This window comes from Numenius arquata, chromosome 2 (assembly GCF_964106895.1).
Source record: "Numenius arquata chromosome 2, bNumArq3.hap1.1, whole genome shotgun sequence".
Taxonomy (NCBI): Eukaryota; Metazoa; Chordata; class Aves; order Charadriiformes; family Scolopacidae; genus Numenius; species Numenius arquata.
The window spans coordinates 26,484,312-26,502,939 of record NC_133577.1 but is presented as its reverse complement, the minus strand read 5'-3'; the positions used below and the strand labels follow the sequence as shown (position 1 = coordinate 26,502,939).

Genomic DNA, 18,628 nt, shown 5'->3' with positions numbered 1-18,628 from the left:
GATAGGAAAATGAAGCTTGTATGATTAGTGTGATAATAAGTCCAGCTTGGTTGTCTGGAAAGTAAATTCTACATCTATCTACTCCTGCTAAAAAAACAAACAACCTACTTCCATTAAAAATCTGCTCCCATTAGAGAGCAGATTTTTTACTTCCCATTCTCAGTGGCAAATGTAATCCCTCTAAAATCAATAGGTAAAACTCACCTGAGAGCATAACACTTATTATTAGTTGTTTCCAGCAATGGGTAAAGAACAGATTTCTGCAGAGTTTGTACTTAGAGGGAAGTGTCAAAGGAAGATGAATTAGAAGAAACTAGACTTGTGTGCTTTGGGAAGCTACAGAGTTGTGAGAATGAATCTTTGAAGGCCTAATCAGATGTGTTGAGTGTCATTCTGTTTAGACTGCATGTCTAAACTGCATGTTTAGACTGCTGCTGAAGCCTGCTTTCCCTTCCTCTTCCCCTTCTCTTCCCTTCAAAACAAATTCTGTTTTGGCACATTTTTTTTCATTTTTTTTTAAAAAAGATCATCTTTGAAAAAGTGACCCAAAACCAGATGCTCCTGAAGGAAGCCTGGGGTTCACAGCTGCGAAGGGTATTGATCAATTCTATATATTTTGTCCCCTTAGGTCAACCATGCTTCTTAGAGGGATAGCTATAGAGTACATTGTAGCACATCCTTGGCAAAACCAAAGCAGAAATACGCAATTTGTTCCTGTTATCTTGATAATTTATTTTATTACAAATCCATGACGTCACAAGCTCTAAGCATGTGCTCTTCAGTGTCTCACTCCAAAATTCTCAAATACTGCCAACAGCAATTTAATTTGAATTAGTACCTCTCTGTGCCACAAGTGTGTCTTATAATAGGCATTTGGATATTTTCTGCTCCTCTGTACAGTACTTTCAGCATAAAGATATACGGTAAAACTTGTCCTAAAAACCATCATAGAGTCCAGCAAACAAAGCTGAATAGCAAAAGTTTCTCTTTTACAATAAGCCAGATAAAATGGTATTTGAGATGCTTCCTTAGACTGTATGTTATTTAGGTTTCAGGCACTATTGCAGAAGGACATGAAGTTATTATATGCCTCTGGTTATTTATTTTCTTAGCCTTACAAACTGAGGAGGAGTATCTCAAAGAAAATAATATGGAGTTCCTTCCCAGTTTTTATCCTTGTGCTTTCCTTTCTTTTTCTTTTAATAGCCTGGATGCGTGAACACTACTGAAGTGGATATAAAAAAATCTTCAAGAATGAGAAATCCACATAAAACAAGAAAAGTAAGTACTGTTATTATATTAAAAGAAGGAGGTACAGGTAATTTATAGCATGAAGTTCCATAGTTTCTTAAAAAAATTTTTTCTTACAGCTGCACAGAACAAATATGTGAATGTATGTTATTATTTCATAAGCTCTTAAATGAATTAGTATTAACAAATTTGCTAAGTAAATGCTATCAAATAAGAAATGCTTTGGAGAAATACACAGAGAATATGAAAATAAAATTCACTTTTGCTTGCTTTATTCATGTTGTTTAATAGATTGAATAAAGCATGTTAAAATGTTTCTGTCAGTAATTAAGGAAAAATAAATTAAAAATGCAGTGTGAACTATAACAGCAATTCTTCTTCTGCTGGTCTTAATGAAAAGGGTGTCTCTAGTTTACAATTATGTTCCAAACGGATGACCAGAAATTGTGGAGGAAATAAGATTCATCCAAATTAGGATCCAGACATGAACAGTGTAACTTCTCTGGGGATGACGGAGAGGGACTCTTTGTGAGGAGATGTAGTGACAGGACAAGGGGTAATGGTTTTAAATTGGAAGAGGGGAGATTTAGGTTAGATATTAGGAGGAAATTCTTTACTGTGAGGGTGGTGAAGCACTGGAACAGGTTGCTCAGGGAAGTTGTGGATGCCCCATCCCTGGAACTGTTTAAGGCCAGGCTGGATGGGGCTTGGAGCAGCCTGCTCTAGTGGAGGTGTCCCTGCCCATGGCAGGGGGGTTGGAACTCGATGATCTTTAAGGTCCCTTCCAACTCTAACCATTCTACGATTCTATGTATAGATGGATTGGAACTTTCTTTCAAATCCTTTGTATCATAAAAATGTAGATTGACTCCAACTTCAAAGTATTCCCTTTGAGGCATATTTTCTTGTCAACCCACTGGAATATATGTTTTAAAAAGGAAAACAGATTTAGACTTTAGAGAAAGTTTTAGCTTAGCTTATTTATATTAGTGAAAGATCCAGATTATCGTAAATTGCCAAGCAGTAATTTCAAATTTGGTAGTCATCCAAATAATAAATTGTGATAGTCTACCTTTCATGATACTGTTTCTTTTTTTCTTACTGGTCATCTCCACTTACTGTAATAGCTGCTTTTCTGTGTTGTTCCCCATGTTACTATGCTGTTGATATAGAGAGATAATAAAAATGGATCCTGTGTTCTATGGCATTATGAAATTGTGGGGGTTTGGGAGTCTTTGTTTTACACCATGGTACAGAAGCAATATTTTATCTGCGTGCATGGCTTATTTGCAGTTCCTCAGAAAAAGATGATCTTGGCTAACTTCTTGAGCACACTGTACTAAAACATCACAGTTACTATGGGTATGTGTAGAAAGCATTGCCTGAAAGCAACTATCATTGTTCCGTATTTTTTGCGTAGTCTGTCTATGGCTTACAAAACGACATTCGAAGTCACAGCCCTACCCACACACCAGTACCAGAGACTAAACCACCTACAGAAGATGAACTACACCAAGAGGTTTGAAAAATAACTACACAGATGTACTTTTATATGAATACTTTATGGAAGTAGGTATTAAACCAAAAATTATTGTAACTGGGAAGTCGTTCAGCAAACTTTTAGTAAACCTTTTCCTTGTTTCAGGATATATGGATTTAGGTATGTAACTTCTATTAAAACTAGTGAGACAAACCCTGACATTTTTTGTATCTTGCATTAAACAGTTAAAAGCAGTTAGCAGCAGGCCAGTTAGTGGGTTCTTTGCATAGCTAAGACTGTTAACCCCTTTAGCAGGAGACGGCTTGGTCTTCCTTTTAACACTGATTTGAGATTTGGGGATATATTTACCTCTCCGTGTATGCATATATGGATTCACACTTTTATCTACTGTTCATGCTTCATTAATCTTTCCTGAGGTGTTAGAATTGGGAGAAGGTAAATGTCTGAAGAATTAGTAGTTCTCTTCAAAAATCTAAAAAAAATGCTAATTGGACTTCTGTTGATGAACCTTTAAGGAAAATGTTATATTGGGTCCTTTTTTTTTTGTCTCTGTATGATCTTTTCTCTTTGGTGGAAAGTTCCATTTATTTTAGAACTACACTGGTGAAATGTTGTTTTAACTCAGATATATTTCTCTTCTGTGCCCTAGAATAAATTAAGGTTAAATTACAGCCCCTAATAAAAAAGTTATGGAAATAGAGTCAAGCAATGAATTAGTCATAACACTCTTTGCCTTCCTTTCTTGCAGATTAAGCACTGGCAAATGCAATTAGATAGACATAGATTAAAAATGTCAAAAGTTGCAGAGAGGTAAGTATATTGTCACATCTTCTGGTTTTTCAATTAAACTGATATTTATTGGAAAAATGTCAGTACGAAATAGCTTCAAAGAAAGAGAGACAAGGGAGCTCAGGTGTCATAGAAATAACTGATGACAGTTTACTTTAAGTGTGAGATATGAAGATCTTTTATTGATAAAAGATGACCCAGATATTCCATGATACATTTTTGATAAACCCAAGAGTCACTGAAAGAGCCTTTGACCAAGTGGTGACAAGTTTCACCTTGCATTGGCAGGGAGACTAAATGAAATAGGTCTGGGGTTACTATTTTGGTATTTCAAAAGGGCAATCACTGACAAAGCAAGGGAACTGATGGGAAGAGCTGACTGGGTGAGGAGCTCAGAGCTTGAAAAAGTGAGTCTGAGTTTACTTCGGGTCAGAGGATCTTTCTCCAAATACGACCAAAATTTCTCAGGAATGGGCTAGAAAGCAAATAAAACAAAAACCCCATTGGAAAGACTAACTACAGCTTAGGTAAAGAAGAGATAGAAGGAATGCTCTGTTATACACATCAAATACAGAGATAATGAAAATAGCAGAAAATCAAGCTGCATAAGACTTAGTAAAGGAAATTAAGCCAAATACAAATTGTTCTTTATCCTCTCATATACATTAGTACATGTGTCTACTTATATATGTGTATATATATGCATACACATACAAACATATATAAATACATATTTATACAAAGAACAGGTTAAGAAATTGTGTTTGCTGAACAGTAAAAATGGAATACAGACTGAATATACTATAAATACGAATTAAAAGAGAGAATATTTGTCCTCACTTAATTTTTCAATAATTATGAGGCAAAAGGAAACATGGAAAGGGAGAATAAGGGCATGGGAGATGTAAATTACCAGAATACAAGCAAAGTTTTTAGTGTGTTTAACTGAGTCAGACCAATTCATGAATACTGAAGAACTTGGGAAAAAAATGGGGTTTTTTTGGAAAGCAATTAACTTGTGAGTAGTGCCATTTGATTAAGAAATAATAAAAATATTAACTGTATTTAAAAGAGGAAAAAAGGAGTCCCAGCAGCTGCAGGGCCGATAAATATGACCTGAATAGCATGCAGTGTTTTAGTGATAATTAAAACTGTAGGGGTATAAAACATGTTTCTCTATGAAAGCAAATGTGTATGGAAGAGGTTGCTTGATTTAATTTATTAGTGCCTAAAGGAGCCCTAAAAGGAGCTGTGTTGAAGTATTAGGGAAGCTTGTAGTTTATTTTATTTCAGCTCTTGATAAGACCTCAGCCACCCCTCCTTCTTCAGGAGTCCATTTTTAAAATGGTAGAGCAAACCTATTTTAGCCTGAGCCTGTAGCTGACTTCTGAGTGTGTGTGTACCTGGTTATTACCATGGTTCAGTTGATGCAAGACAAGTTGTTAATGGGGGTAACCTGATCAGGTTTTCTCACCTCTTGACATGACAATGTTTGATGCTTTTGTTTTCCTAGTCTATTAGCTTATACAGAGCAGTATTTGGAATATGATCCTTTTCTTGTGCCCCCTGATCCCTCAAACCCTTGGATATCAGATGACACCACTTTCTGGGAACTGGAGGCAAGGTATATAATTTTATTTCTCCTCTCGGAGTAAGGGGATATAACAGGCTTTTCTTGAAACATGAAGATTTTGGACAGAGGTATTTCAGGAAAACAGAGGCAGATGGGCAATGCAGCATCGTTTTGGTCTTTCCAGCTTTCCAGTTTTGTGAGATGGAAAGAGCTATGGATTAATAAATCTGTGTAAAAAGTTACAGTAGCCAGTTTCCAGTGTTTCAGTGTGGGGAAAAAAGATACCTTTTAGAATCTGATAACATTTCCTAGTTGGAAGTCCTAATTTTTCTATGTAAATGCATGAATATTGCCTTCATCCTGTGTAAGTACTAACAGTCTGGTCGCTCATCTCTGAACATTGCACAGATATAAGCAATCTGGAAGGTGAAAAATCTATGCTTGAATTTTAGGATTTAGTCTAAATTATGAACACAGGATATTAGAATACTGAAGTATTGCTGATTGTAGGTTCTGTTGTTTTTTTTTCCTTCTGTAGCAAAGAGCCTGGACAGCAGAGGGTGAAACGGTGGGGGTTTGGCATGGATGAAGCTTTGAAAGACCCTGTGGGAAGAGAGCAGTTTCTCAAATTCTTGGAGTCAGAATTCAGTTCAGAAAATTTAAGGTAAATGAGAGGGTCTTTATTTTGTAATAGTTTGTAAGATACAATGGGGTTTTCTTTTGTCTGATACCTTTTCATTTTTTGACCCCTTCAAAAATTTTCCTGTGTCTTACCTTTCAGAATCCATTCATGCAGATTGCTGCCTGCTCCCATATTCAGGCTGAGGGAAAGATTGATATAGTTAGCAGAGACTCACATGAAACATATCTTCCCATTCATGTCCAACTTTTGGTCAAACTACCCATGTAAGAGCTTTTCTCTCAGCTCATTTTATTAAACAGATTTAAAGCACTGACCCAATGCAAAGCCTGTTCAGTATCTTTTATTAAGTCAAATATTATGAGAATGGTAACATTTAAATAAAAGGACAATTTGTTAAAAAATAAATAAAGGATTTAAAAGTAAAATTCACAGACTTTCACTGTTGGTCAGGTATCTGGGGATCATTGGTCTTTTGAAAATCTCCATCAAGATTCTATTGCTCGTGGATCTGACACAACAGAAGTAGTGTGACAGCTAGCTCTCAAATTCCTTGTTAATTGCAAAATGGACTGCTAGTGTATGGAGCTTAAATTTTTTTTTTTTTAAATAAATATATATACAGAATTACGTTTAAGTGAGGGAGAACAATTATTTAATTTTGAAAAATGATAGTTCATCCATTGGCTAATAGCATGTTTTGTTGTTGCTGTTTTAAGGAATATTTTGCTAAGAGTTACTTCAGAGGGATTAATAACAGCCTTTCTATAGATAAATCAAGCTGTACATAGTACAAAAGCATGTACAACATATTTTTCTCTTTATTCTACCTTCTTGTCAGATGTCATCTGTATCACTTCCAATTTACCAATAGCATGAGTATAAAATCCTACTTGTACACATTCTAGAACTCAGAAAAATCCTTATCTACTTTCTTTTTTCTATGCCAGTTCTCACTTCAAAGTGGTACGGCAACGCTGTTCATACTAGAGTTACATTTATGTAGCATCTTAATAGGGGCATTTAGCATTTTGTGGTGTTGATTCGTAAATCTGAGTAATTACACAGACCTCCTTGTTCTTAAGTTCAGTCTGTCAGCAGAATAATTGAAGATGGACTTTTCTAAGTTGCCAATCACATCCATATTCAAACATTGAATTTTGCATCACAAGTGTATATTAGATACTCTAGACCTTACCATATTTTCGAACTGATTTGTTTGCCGTTACCCCATGGAAATATGGCCTGATCTGTATGTGTATGTTGATAACTTCATTAGTGACAGATACAGATTTTTTTAATTAAAAAATCCAAGTGCTAAAATGAAATTTTAGAAATCAAAATAATACCAAGAAAAGGAAAGGTAATTTTTTTATTTAAAGACCATTGTGGTAATTCCTTATGCAGAGCAGCTGTTCAAACATGAACCTATCCAGCCCAGTGTGTGCTGCAGTTTCTATGCTTTTCTGTGATTAATTTGTCTCTCTGCCAACTAGACTGTTACCCACACAATCCCTAGCTCTTTCTTCTAATCCTGTTTACAACGCTAACCACAGGCAAACTGCAAGTGACCGATCCAGAAAAATTCCCTGGAGAAATTTGTTCAGAGCTGATTCCTTGACATGCCTTTTACTCTTCTGACTCTCTGTCTAGGTTCTTATATTACCATTATAAAATATAATATCTGACCAACAGTGAATATGAGTTTAAAGGCTGTCTCTGAGAAGGATCAGGCAGGGGATCAAATTTGCACTGGGACCCTGGGATTCAAGCTACCAAGCACAGTACACAGGATACCGCAGGGGGCTGCAGGCACTAGAGAGAGATTCAGTATTAGTTGATTAGAAGTCTTATACCTTGCTTTGGTGAAAGAAATCCCAAAAATGTGAAATGATAATCTACCAGATACACTGTTTCTGTTCAAGTGTGATTATCTTATGTAGCTAAAAGTCCCAGTATTGCTGTTTCATTAGCTTGGACTGAGAATGTCTAAGATGGCTCAGATTCTTATTCTTAGTGGATATAGATCCTGTCTTAAGAAACAGAACAGGGATGAAGAAATGAACTGTGAGTTAAAACTAAGAACTGTGCAATGATTAGGAATGCAACCAAGTTTCATCTTATTACTCTGTATCTCTGTGCTTTTTTGCTTTGCCTGTAAATTGGGATTAATAGTATGTCACTCTCTAAAGGGATATTGTAAAGCGTAGCAAAGGAATAAAACTGTCTAAGCAGTTCTGTCAGTGCGGTAGCTTCATTACAGTGTGAATGCAGTTTGCCAGCACCCAGGTTGGATTCTGCATTCACCTAATGCAGGCTATGACTTGTAACCTCTTGTTACCATGCAAATTTTTTGGAGGGATTGCTTTGTATGCTACCCACTACACAGAACTAATAGCTGAAGTAACTTATGATTTGGATAATAGATTTATAAAATTCCCACTGCCTATTACAAAAATGGTGACCATTGTTTAAAATTCACATTTAAGTTTGAGCATGATCCAATAGGACTGAGCTTGGTCACAAGGCTGTCCAAGCACTAAAAAAGGACTTTCAATGAGAGCGAGACAGTGAAATGAATCTTAGTGCAGTGTGGCACACAGAGACCTAATTTCTTTCATCTCTGTGGAAAATCCCCATTCCTCTCTGTATCTTTCCTTTGTCCGTAGTGCTGCAGAATTCTTTGGAAAGTTAATATTCATATGCTGACTGTACATTTGCTCCCAAGTGGTTGTTTTGTAGGAACTGCAGCTTGTAAAGATCTAAATGGTTTCAGGCCTGCCAAACTGAAAGCCTGTCCAAGTCATTATTCAGTATTGCAGTAGGTATGATCCCCAAGGCAGTGATAAGACTGCAAAATCCTCCTAGATTAGTGAAGGGAGAGTGGTGACAGGACATCTTCCATGATGCATGGAAGGAAAAGCCACTGCACCCCTTGCCCCTTCCTTTGATCCTTATTTATTAGCTTTGGTAATGTATGAGTAAATAGCGAAAAGGGGCTTTGAATTCTGGTTGTCCAGAAAAAAAAAAAAAAAGAGAGGGACTGAGGAGTTAGCTAAATTCAGATGTTTTCTTTTGATAAATTTTTTCTGACCATCTCTCTGCAAGCTGAGATTTTGTGAAGTGTTTATTTTGGACTCATCCATTTAAGTTATAGAAATGTTCTTTACTGGAGGTAGAGGCTTCAATTATGTCCTGTGGAAAAAAGAAATAAAACCCCACATAAACACTACTAAAAATCCGCAGTGTTGCCTACAAACTGTTTCAGTCATTGTGCTTAATTTTATGTTTAACTTTCCTCAGTGATTCTGGTTATTCTTTTAATAACACCATAACAGTGCTTTTAGTAGAGAAGAGGGAGAATGGTGCAAGAGGTTTTCTTTTTAAGGCAGCCTGTTCCACTTTTTTGCTCCTTATTACTGATCATCACTCTTGATTAATTTAACTGCAAAGATTTCTGTGTTCGCTGATGAGGGAGGAGGGAGTTCTGCGTGTTACATAGTATGACGGTTGATTAACTGTCCTTGATGTCGGTCCTGCAAGTCTGAAAAGAAGTGTTGGTAATGACACTTTCCCACAGAGTATGGGCACTGGTAATCTTTATCTTCACATTGCTGATTATGAGACGCTGTTTTGTGTGTCAACAACTTGGCTAAAATTTAATCCTCAGGGCTAAAATTGCATGTGCTTTTCATGTCCTCAAGTTAAACTCAAAGTCCCAGCAACATTGCCATTTCTGCAGCTTAGATGAGAAGGAACTAGTTGCGAGATTTAATGGTTTTCTCTGTCATTTTCTTGAAGACCTTCAGCACTACTATGTCTTGAAGCTTGAAGTTGTATTTGGCAGGAAGGTGAACCCTAGCAATCAAAGAGTAGTCTTTCCTGCCCCTTGAAAAATGGCAGCTGATTTTCTTCATGGAGTTTGTTAGGGTTTTTGTTTGCTTTTGCTGAAAATACTGAAAGGTCTGTCCTTCAACTTGTTGTGTCACATGCACAGGGTGCAAAGCCCACGTAATTCCCACTTCACTGGCTCCACACTCTGCCTAAACCTATCGCTTTTTGTGGAGAATCACTGCAGCTTTTCTGTCACTCTGTTCCTTTGTGCTAAATTTAACTGATTAACTTGATCTGGGATCTGCCGATGGCTGCATCTGACATTTAGGTCAGTTCATGGGACAGAAGCTGTGTTACAGCTGTGCTATTTATCTGGCAAGGCCACCCTCACTTTGAAAGTAATCCAGCTGGAGGACATAATCCCCAGATGTCTTCCAACATATGTCTTACCATGTCATGTGGCTGGATGTATGACTATCATATGCTGTACACTCTCATCAGCTATATGTCTGGCGTGTGACCCAGCGTGTGGCAGCCCAAGTGCTGGGACAGAAGACAGCAGTGAGGTTTACACCCAGCTACTCAGGTCTCTGTTCAAATGGTACCGAGCATCTTCTAGAGAGAGTTTCCATGGCAAAAGCAAACCTCTACCAACAGGAGATAGAGAGTTTGATGCAAGGGCAGAGAGACAGAGCTCTAGTTCCTTCTTCAAAGTAGCACTAAGTCAGTGTATATCACTGTCCAGAAAATACAGTTGTGTTCCCTTCTCCTTCCCCCACCCACCCACCCCTCCCCCCCCGCCTTTGCACATATTTACAATTGCACACTGTGTGCTGTTTGCTACAGGAGTCTTCCCTTGCTCTGGTCACAGCTCATGAGGCAGAGAACTATAAAAGGGGAAAGGGAGCTCTTTTGATTTGAGGCCCTCTGCTGAGGTCTTGCAGACTCCACCTCAACTTCATCTGTGCTATTGGTTGCCATGGGATATTCAGAAAAGTTATTTTTGAAAATGCAAAAGGTGGCAGCCTTATTTTTGGCATTTCCTAACTTTGCATATTTGACTTCAACTCTCGGTGGGAGGAGGACACATTTTTTCTTGAAAGATCAGTAAGTAGATTAGAATGTTAAAGATTAGAATGTTAAAATGTGTGTTGGCTGTAAAGTAAGCACCCTAGACATAACATACTGCAGAAATCAGCATATTCTTCCCACTTTTACAGAGGTTTCTATATTTAGAACCTCAAATTTTCAGTAAGGTTTCCGAATGCTAATTTTAGAAGAGTAAAATAAAATTAATCCATCAAAGAGCTAGTGATCAGCCTGTAAGAATGTGTCTATACAACCTGCCTATTCTACGCTGGAAGCTGAATGTTTCCTCAAATAAGTTAAATTTATCTCCCATCTATTTCCCCATAATTGAGTATAACCTACTATGTGGAAACAGTTTACTTGCAAAAGAAAATAGCATCCTAAGGCATGTTTGTCGTGACTTCCAGAAGTATTGACAGTGATATAATGGAACAAACAAGAATGTGACAGCTTTGAGCTAGATCCTCAGGATGTCTGCAGGGTGACAAAAATGTGTGTTTACAAAGAACATCCTTCCCTTTCATTTTTCTTTTCCTTACCTGACTTCGATACACATGAGTAATCAGTCAGTCCCAGAAGATGTATTTGAAGGGGTTAGCACTGCAGGATATACACTTTTAAATGCAAATATCAAAAGCAGCTTAAGGAAACCAAAGTAGGTTGCCCAAATTTGACAGAGTGAACTGAATTAGAGTTTGTGAGCTGTGCAGTTTTTAAACTTGAGTTATGAGGCCTCTATTCTTACGCATTGCCATCAGATTCTCAGGATACGTCCTCAGTCTCTGTGCAGATCTATGTTCAGTTTACAATGTGGTTCATAGAGATAAGTGATGCTACCCAGAATTTTTGAAACTGAGGTTCTTCTGTTGGCACAGGCTCCCTTTGCGACTTTGGGCAAACCACTGTAAGTTATTACATTATTAATATATTTGCAAAACTGTGACAACCTTATTTCTCTGTCTCTTGGAGAATCTTAATGGGATCAATAGACAGAAAGATTATGCTTAGATTCTATGGAAATTGAAGGGTGTAGAAATACCTAAAATAGTCATCTCAGTAGAGCGAAGCTGACCACAATGGCTTGTGAGCGATGAGTATGGGCTTCTTCCACCCGTGCTACAAAGGAGTGGATTGATTGCCTAAGACAGTATACCAGAGTGCTGATCCCAACATAAAATCACAGATTTTTCTTGTTTTAGCATGTCTTAGCTGAAAACTTCAGTTATTTCATTTTTTTCAAGAGCAAAGAAGAGAGTAAGCACTTGATTAATGATTATACTGAATTGGAAGTCAAGATGATATATTGTGCCATAGGTTCTGGTTAGCAGTAGAAGACCTGAAGAAGAGGCCTATCCGTGAAGTTCCTGCTCGCGTCCAAGAAATCTGGCAAGAATTTCTTGCTCCAGGTGCACCCAGCGCTATCAATCTAGATTCAAAAAGTTATGACAAAACCACGCAGAATGTAAAGGACCCTGGAAGATACACATTTGAAGATGCTCAGGTGAGTTTGCAATCCTGTTTAGGGACATTTGAAGTAGAATATTGGCTAGTGAAAGCTATATAAAAAAAATAAGATGTATCTGGGAATTAAATGGTAATATTCTGTTTCCCAAAATGCCATTTTGGCAATGCCAAACATTCTTTCTTTCATGAGACCTATGAATTACTAAAGATCTTCAGGAAACTTCTGTGCCTGCCATAGAGTCTGAAAATGAACTTAAAATAGAGCAAAGCATATAGTGCAGTGAAAATTATATTTTCATGTTCCTGTTTTCTTAATTTTCTTATTCAGTTACATTAAAAAAAGATTCCCCCTCACACACATTGATTTCTAGTTCTCAAGATCTGTCTCTGAAAGACTTCCCTTGATACAGGTTCAATGTCTGTTCTCTCAACACATGTCCGAAAGTGTTGTCATTTATATGAATTATAGGTTCCTATTATGAAGAGAATATGACCCATGTGAGAAATAACATTCTGTAACAGCTTGTGTGGAAGTATCGTATTTCATGGATGTATATTCTATACCTTATTAAACTACTATCTAGAGAACATTGGGCAAAGATCCTAAAGATCTGCTCTTCAATAATCAGTATTACAGCAGTAAAGAACAGTCTGTAAATGTCTTATTTAGCTTTTGGGGGTCTGGTTTAGTCACAATTTGAATACCATCATCAAAAGATACTTTTGACCAGAGCTAGATTTGTGAAAATATTTGTATTTTTGAGACTGGAAGTAAAAGTTAAAAAACTGAAATGGTAAAATACAGATCTTGTTTTTCCTGAAAAGAAAACACAAGTACTTCTGTGTTCAATGTGACACTTCATGTGACTTACAACTTAATATTTCATCTTTGCAAACTTCTGAGAAAAGCAATAAAAAAGAATTGGATTCACGGTAAAAGTAGTAGAATCAGTACCATCCTCACTTTTTCATCAGCAGCCTAATGATGAAAATTTAATTATTCATGCAAAGTGAAATGGTGTCAAAAGGAGAGACTGAGATCATATCCCTGCAGAATTTCTTACAGATTGATTATTAGGTCATCATCTTGGGAGTCAGGAGGTGCTGCTATAAGTCCCACAAAGAAGAAAAAGGAATTAAATCGGGGCTTTTTACTTTTTGGGAAAATGTCTTTGCCCTAAATAGGAGGGAAAATAATTCTGCCACCTTTTCATTTTGCTATTATAAGAATGAGCAACCTATGATGCAACAAGAAAGTTTTCATTAGACACTATATCATGCCCACTGTTTTGAAGTACTCTGCATTAAACCAAACACACAGTTTTGCATGCATCTGCTGACCCCGTGGAGATTTAGGAATGCAGTGTATAGCAAAGACATGTTACACATACAAACAATCTAGCAAGATTAAAGATTTTTTTAAAAATATCTTTGCAGTTGAGTCAGTAAAGGACAATTAAATTCCTTGCCAGTATCCAATTTAAAAAAAAAAAAAAAAAAAGGTGTAAAATTTCAACAATATTTTACGTCCAGATCTCTCTCATGTTATTTTTTTTTTCCTTTATTTATGAAAGACATGGAGTATTCAGTCTTTATGCAAGCAGGAATTTCCCTCCTGGCAGTTCTCTGCTTGTTTGATCCAGTTCAGCATACAACTTGAACCTGGAAGCCTCTATTTCTCTGGGAGAAGGGGGCAAACGGTACCTGACATGTTCTGACTTCAAGCTTTAGGACCTCTCCAGTGTGCCGCACCTGAAGTGGCAGGGTTTGGTCAGGAGTAGGGCTCTGTCTCTGCAACAGGCTCTTTCTGGCCTTCCAGGTGGGAAAGAAACTGCTTGTAAATCATTCTGGCAGGTGGTAGGCCATTGAATTCTGATTAAAAATGTTTTGAAAAGTGTTTCTGGACTTGAAAGATGTTACCACGGAACTCCATGTCAAATGAGAGTGACACATAAGTAAAAATAGATCAATTGTGCTAAATAACATCCAGCCTCAATTCCTGACTAATGTGTACATTAACCATACTAATACAGCCTAATTTACTTTTGCTGTTACAGGCTGGGTTTTGCACAGAAATAACATTTTAATGCCCATCACAGTCCTTTCTGCTCTCTGTTAACTGCATTGGCTGCTTTCACAGAAACTGAGTGGAATAAAAACTCCCCAAATGAACCAGCCTAAGTTCTGAATATACACCAGAATTCCTCTGCTTAGTGCAAGAAACGCAATGAAAGGCACTTAGAATAATTTCTAGAGTTTCTAATACAACAAAAATTAAAAATCAGCTTTAATTTTACCTTGCCATATTTTTCAAGCAAGGTGGTTTGGTTTCTTTTTTTTCCTATTCACTAATTTTATGCAGTACGAAGCTGAGAAACAGCATTTACTTTACAGTTTATTTGCTGTTTCCTGATTGCTGTGCTACAAATTTCCTATAGTAAAAGCTAGGGTTTGAGTAAAAAAAAAAAAGCAACAAAAATAGCTAACACAATTTAGTTCATTTTTATTTTTTTTTCTTGAGATTATTTCCTATTCGGATTGCTTTTCTACAAATCTCTTTTCCACAATTATAACTAGAAGGAGAATTATAAAGTGTCCCACATAATATTTTTTTTTCACACTTTACAAAAAGGAGAATGCTCCAAAAAGAAAAATTCTATAAACTGCTTGTGTCACTAGTTTTCTGGATAAGAGTTTCCAAATTTTCATATGCCTCTGAAGGATAAATATCTTGGAAGTTAGATTAGCCTGGAACTGTTTTTCAATTTGCATACGTATTTTCCTTTTTATATTGTTAGCTGGAAAGCCGACTAAACGTCTGTCAAAGGATGTTTTCAGGAGTAGCCAGGGGATATCCTCCCTAACGTAAGCACTTATTTGTGGTGCTGAAACAGAAACCTAGTCCCTTTTCCCAGCCTGTGAAGTCAGAAAAGTATCTCCAAAAACTAATTCAGAAAATCTGATGAGGAAGGATCCACAGCTCCTGATTTAGTCACTTAGCTAAACTGACTAATGGAAGGGAGATTTGGAACTGGGCTTTAAGCTAGGAGTCAGTCAAAAAAATCAGTGGAAATAGGCACTATAAATTAAAGAAAGGTGTGTTGTATTCTTTATACACAACAAAGAGGTGGGATTTTTTCTTTAAGAATACAGAGCAATTCAGCCTTGGCTTCAGAACTGCAACCTGCTATCCTGTAAGACTTCCTATTCAAAATAGTGCTAGCTGGTATACGTTCCACAACCAAAACATATATGACTGCCTCCTGTTTTACGTATGTCTTCTTTTGTGGGAATAACAGCTCCTTCTTTCCCTTTCAGGAGCACATTTACAAATTGATGAAAAGTGATTCTTATCCTCGTTTTATACGATCCAGTGCCTACCAGGAGCTGCTACAGGCCAAGAAAAAGGTATTGGTCCATCTTGCCTTTGTCTTGCCACTGTGCAAAGCGGTGGTTATGTTTGCAACAATACTCAGTCTTCTCTCCCCTGTGCCAGTGCAACTGGATATCTGGTAGGTGACCAGCTTGGCGTGTTTGGAGGGTCACATACACACAGGAGTTCAATATACATATATGTGTATATATCCTGCATGCGGGCATGTTTCAATGAGCTAATCTAGCAAAACTTATTTTTATTTTTACATCCCATATTGTACTGTTTTCTCTGTTATGAAGCACCTTAAATTGCAAAGTGCTTTACAAATACATTAAAACAATAAAATAAAATCCCAGAAGAATAGTCTTTCATGTTTGCAAGTTTGCTTATGTAATAATTGTTGTTCTCTTTATTCCACCTATAAAAGCTACAGAATGTGTTTAGAAACAATCTTATTCATATGAATAACTTCTAATTTCAACTATAAATATTGGGGCTTCCTAATTTTGTTTCTTTCCCTATTATTACATGAATAGTTTTGAGTAGGCTAGGAATCTGACTTGAAAGACTGATCATGTCACATTTCGGCAAACAGAGGCTCATGTCTTGGTATGTAATGTTTGCTTGGAAAAATCCAAATCATGGAATGAGTTCTGAATAGTCACAGCCCAGAGTATGTGGAGCAGCTTGTGCAATGCAGATTTCTATAATGATAAATAACTTTATTAGTGGGCTCTAAATAGTAATCACCTAGAATCAGCTGGGAGCCCTGTGCCTTGCAAAATCAGGGCCCTGATTGTTACCAGAACAAGGTAGTTATTAACACCATAGCATTCTATTGTTTATAATGACAACCTAAAATTATATGAAAGTACTGTGTGATTTTGTTTTTTGTTCAAACATTGATTTCTGAAGATCCAATATAGAGAGAGATGTTGAAAATACCAGAAAGCTACAACTGTCCGTGTGAAGTCTTTAAGTTTGTGACTGTCAGTTCATTAACACAAGATGTCCGCTTCATTATTTCTTTTTATTTTCAGTTTTCCTTTTAAATCAAACCAGTTCAATCCCCATGAAAAATTATTTTTGTTGAATACGATATCTGCTTTGCCCATCCCCTGTTTCACAGAGTCCCATTACAGCTTCATACCTGTGTTTGCTTCCTGATTTATACAAACTTTGTTTTGCAGTCCATTGTTTCATCAATCCTTCTTTTCTACTCCATTTTTTCTTGCTTTTCTTTTCCCCCTCCTTTTCCGTTTCTTTTTTTTTTTTTTTTAATTTTATTTAAATTTAAGTTGGAAAACACTCTGGATCGTCGAACATCTTTTGAGAAATTCACACGCAATGTGGTAAGTTTGTTGCCTCGGAAGACTAGTAAACCTGATGGGACATCCTTCTTCCCTCCCCCTCACTGATCCCTACTTTCCCTTTTTGCTTCTTTAACCTGACAGTTAAAAGTGTATTCACCACAGTTTGTGAATTTTCCCAGAAATGACAGCTTTATAATGTGCTTTGATTACAACCCCTCCTCCCTAGTCCCTTTCCCACTGACCTCAATAGTCACACATGGAGGAATGGACCTTTGGGAGCCATGCTTTTTGCATTAGGAAGCATGAAATTATTCACACTTTTTTTCCAATGTAGTAAAGGATCTGTGAAAACCTGGTTGATGTTGTTCCTTTTTCTGGTGCCTCCCAAAATACGAAGTCTAACACAGTTTGAATACATTGGATTTCCTTCCTGTCTCCTTTGTATTTTACTAAAAAAGTTTGTCCCTTTTTTTTTAATTGGCTACAGGGAAAAATAATTCCCCATCTTCCCTAATGTCTAGCACAGCTTCTTCAGGACCAAAGAATTCATGCTGGTGATGCACAAGGGTTTCATTGGGATTTCATTTTGATAATGGATTACAAGAACTGATTTTTTTTTTTTAATATATAATTTTCAAAAGCTGTTTCATGAAGGTAAAAAAATGAAGGCTGGTAAATTTTCTGTGGGCATTCTCTTGCCAACTGCCAAAAGATCCACTGATTTCCTGATATGTGGGATTCGTTTTACTTACCCAGTTTCTTTGGATTTTTTTTTAACATTGTGAAAGTTCAAACTAAAGCATTCAACGCATTTATTTTTGTAGGGCAGAAACATCCCTATTTTCCCATGCCATAAAAACTGTACACCAACACTGAGGGCGAGCACTAACCTGTTATGAAAAGAGGTAGAAAGATCTTGGATTATACTCAAGTTTGTCTGCATTGTCTGTTGAATTGTGCAGGTGGCGCTGCTCTGTGTGTGTGTGTGCGTCCGTGGCTTTTTCTGTGACCTGGTTAGTGGAGCTGTGTGCGTTGAAATTAAAAATATGAGAGCTTTCAGCAAAGATCATGGTTTTTGTTTTTTTAGTTTTGAGGTAAGGAGAAGCAGTTCTCAGAAACTGCCTCCCGTACAATGGGGCTCAAGAGTATTTCCTCAAGCATTTAAAATATATACGTATACATTCTAGTAATCAAAAAAAGAAAGAAACGCAGTGAAAGAACAAAGTTTTGTGAGGCTGTGGGGCTATCTCCCATGTTAAAACAAAACTGTAATTCTTTAACTACTTTCTTATAGGTAAAGGCTTCCTGTAATATGCTTTGAATCCACTGTAATCAGGAAGAAATTTGGATTCAATGGGACAAAGTCAGTAAAGGACACTAAAAAGTAAATAAACAGCCACAAAGGAAACTATCCCAATATTTGAAACAAAAACCCCTGTATTTTGCATGGTGGTGTTGCCATAGCATGTTGCAGTGTGATTTGTGTGCTGTCTAAGCAGGTTGATCAATAAAACAACATTGTACATGATAACATTATACATTATAATGGAGGTGTTTAATATGAAGTTCCATATTAATAAACAAGTAAAAGTAAGTGTAGACAGTAAGTAGCACATCTGGGACCTCTGAGAGCCAGGCTCTTTCCCAGTCACAGTGCCTGGCAAGCTGCAATAACTGCATTTATTCATTGGAGTTTAAACAGCCCACAGATCAGGAATTGGTTATTGTAAAGAGTAAGTAAACAGCTGGCTATAAGGAGAGAAATAGCAAGCTGCAGACAGATGTGAGGAGAATACAG

At 36.9% G+C, this 18,628-nt stretch overlaps 1 protein-coding gene across 8 annotated transcripts in view; it reads left to right on the top strand.

The window, feature by feature from the left end:
- RGS7 (regulator of G protein signaling 7) overlaps positions 1–18,628 on the top strand; it is a 263,608-nt gene that overhangs the window by 219,503 nt on the left and 25,477 nt on the right. For 3 of the 8 annotated variants that reach the window (XM_074144280.1, XM_074144283.1, XM_074144279.1), the window contains 8 exons: positions 1,207–1,281; positions 2,672–2,770; positions 3,501–3,562; positions 5,055–5,165; positions 5,653–5,778; positions 11,992–12,178; positions 15,460–15,549; positions 17,655–17,729. In XM_074144280.1, coding sequence (XP_074000381.1) covers positions 1,207–1,281; positions 2,672–2,770; positions 3,501–3,562; positions 5,055–5,165; positions 5,653–5,778; positions 11,992–12,178; positions 15,460–15,549; positions 17,655–17,729 — 825 coding nt within the window. Of the gene's footprint in view, positions 1–1,206; positions 1,282–2,671; positions 2,771–3,500; positions 3,563–5,054; positions 5,166–5,652; positions 5,779–11,991; positions 12,179–15,459; positions 15,550–16,815; positions 16,870–17,654; positions 17,730–18,628 lie in introns of those variants that run through there. The other 5 variants (XM_074144281.1, XM_074144278.1, XM_074144277.1 and 2 more) reach the window with 4 other exon arrangements.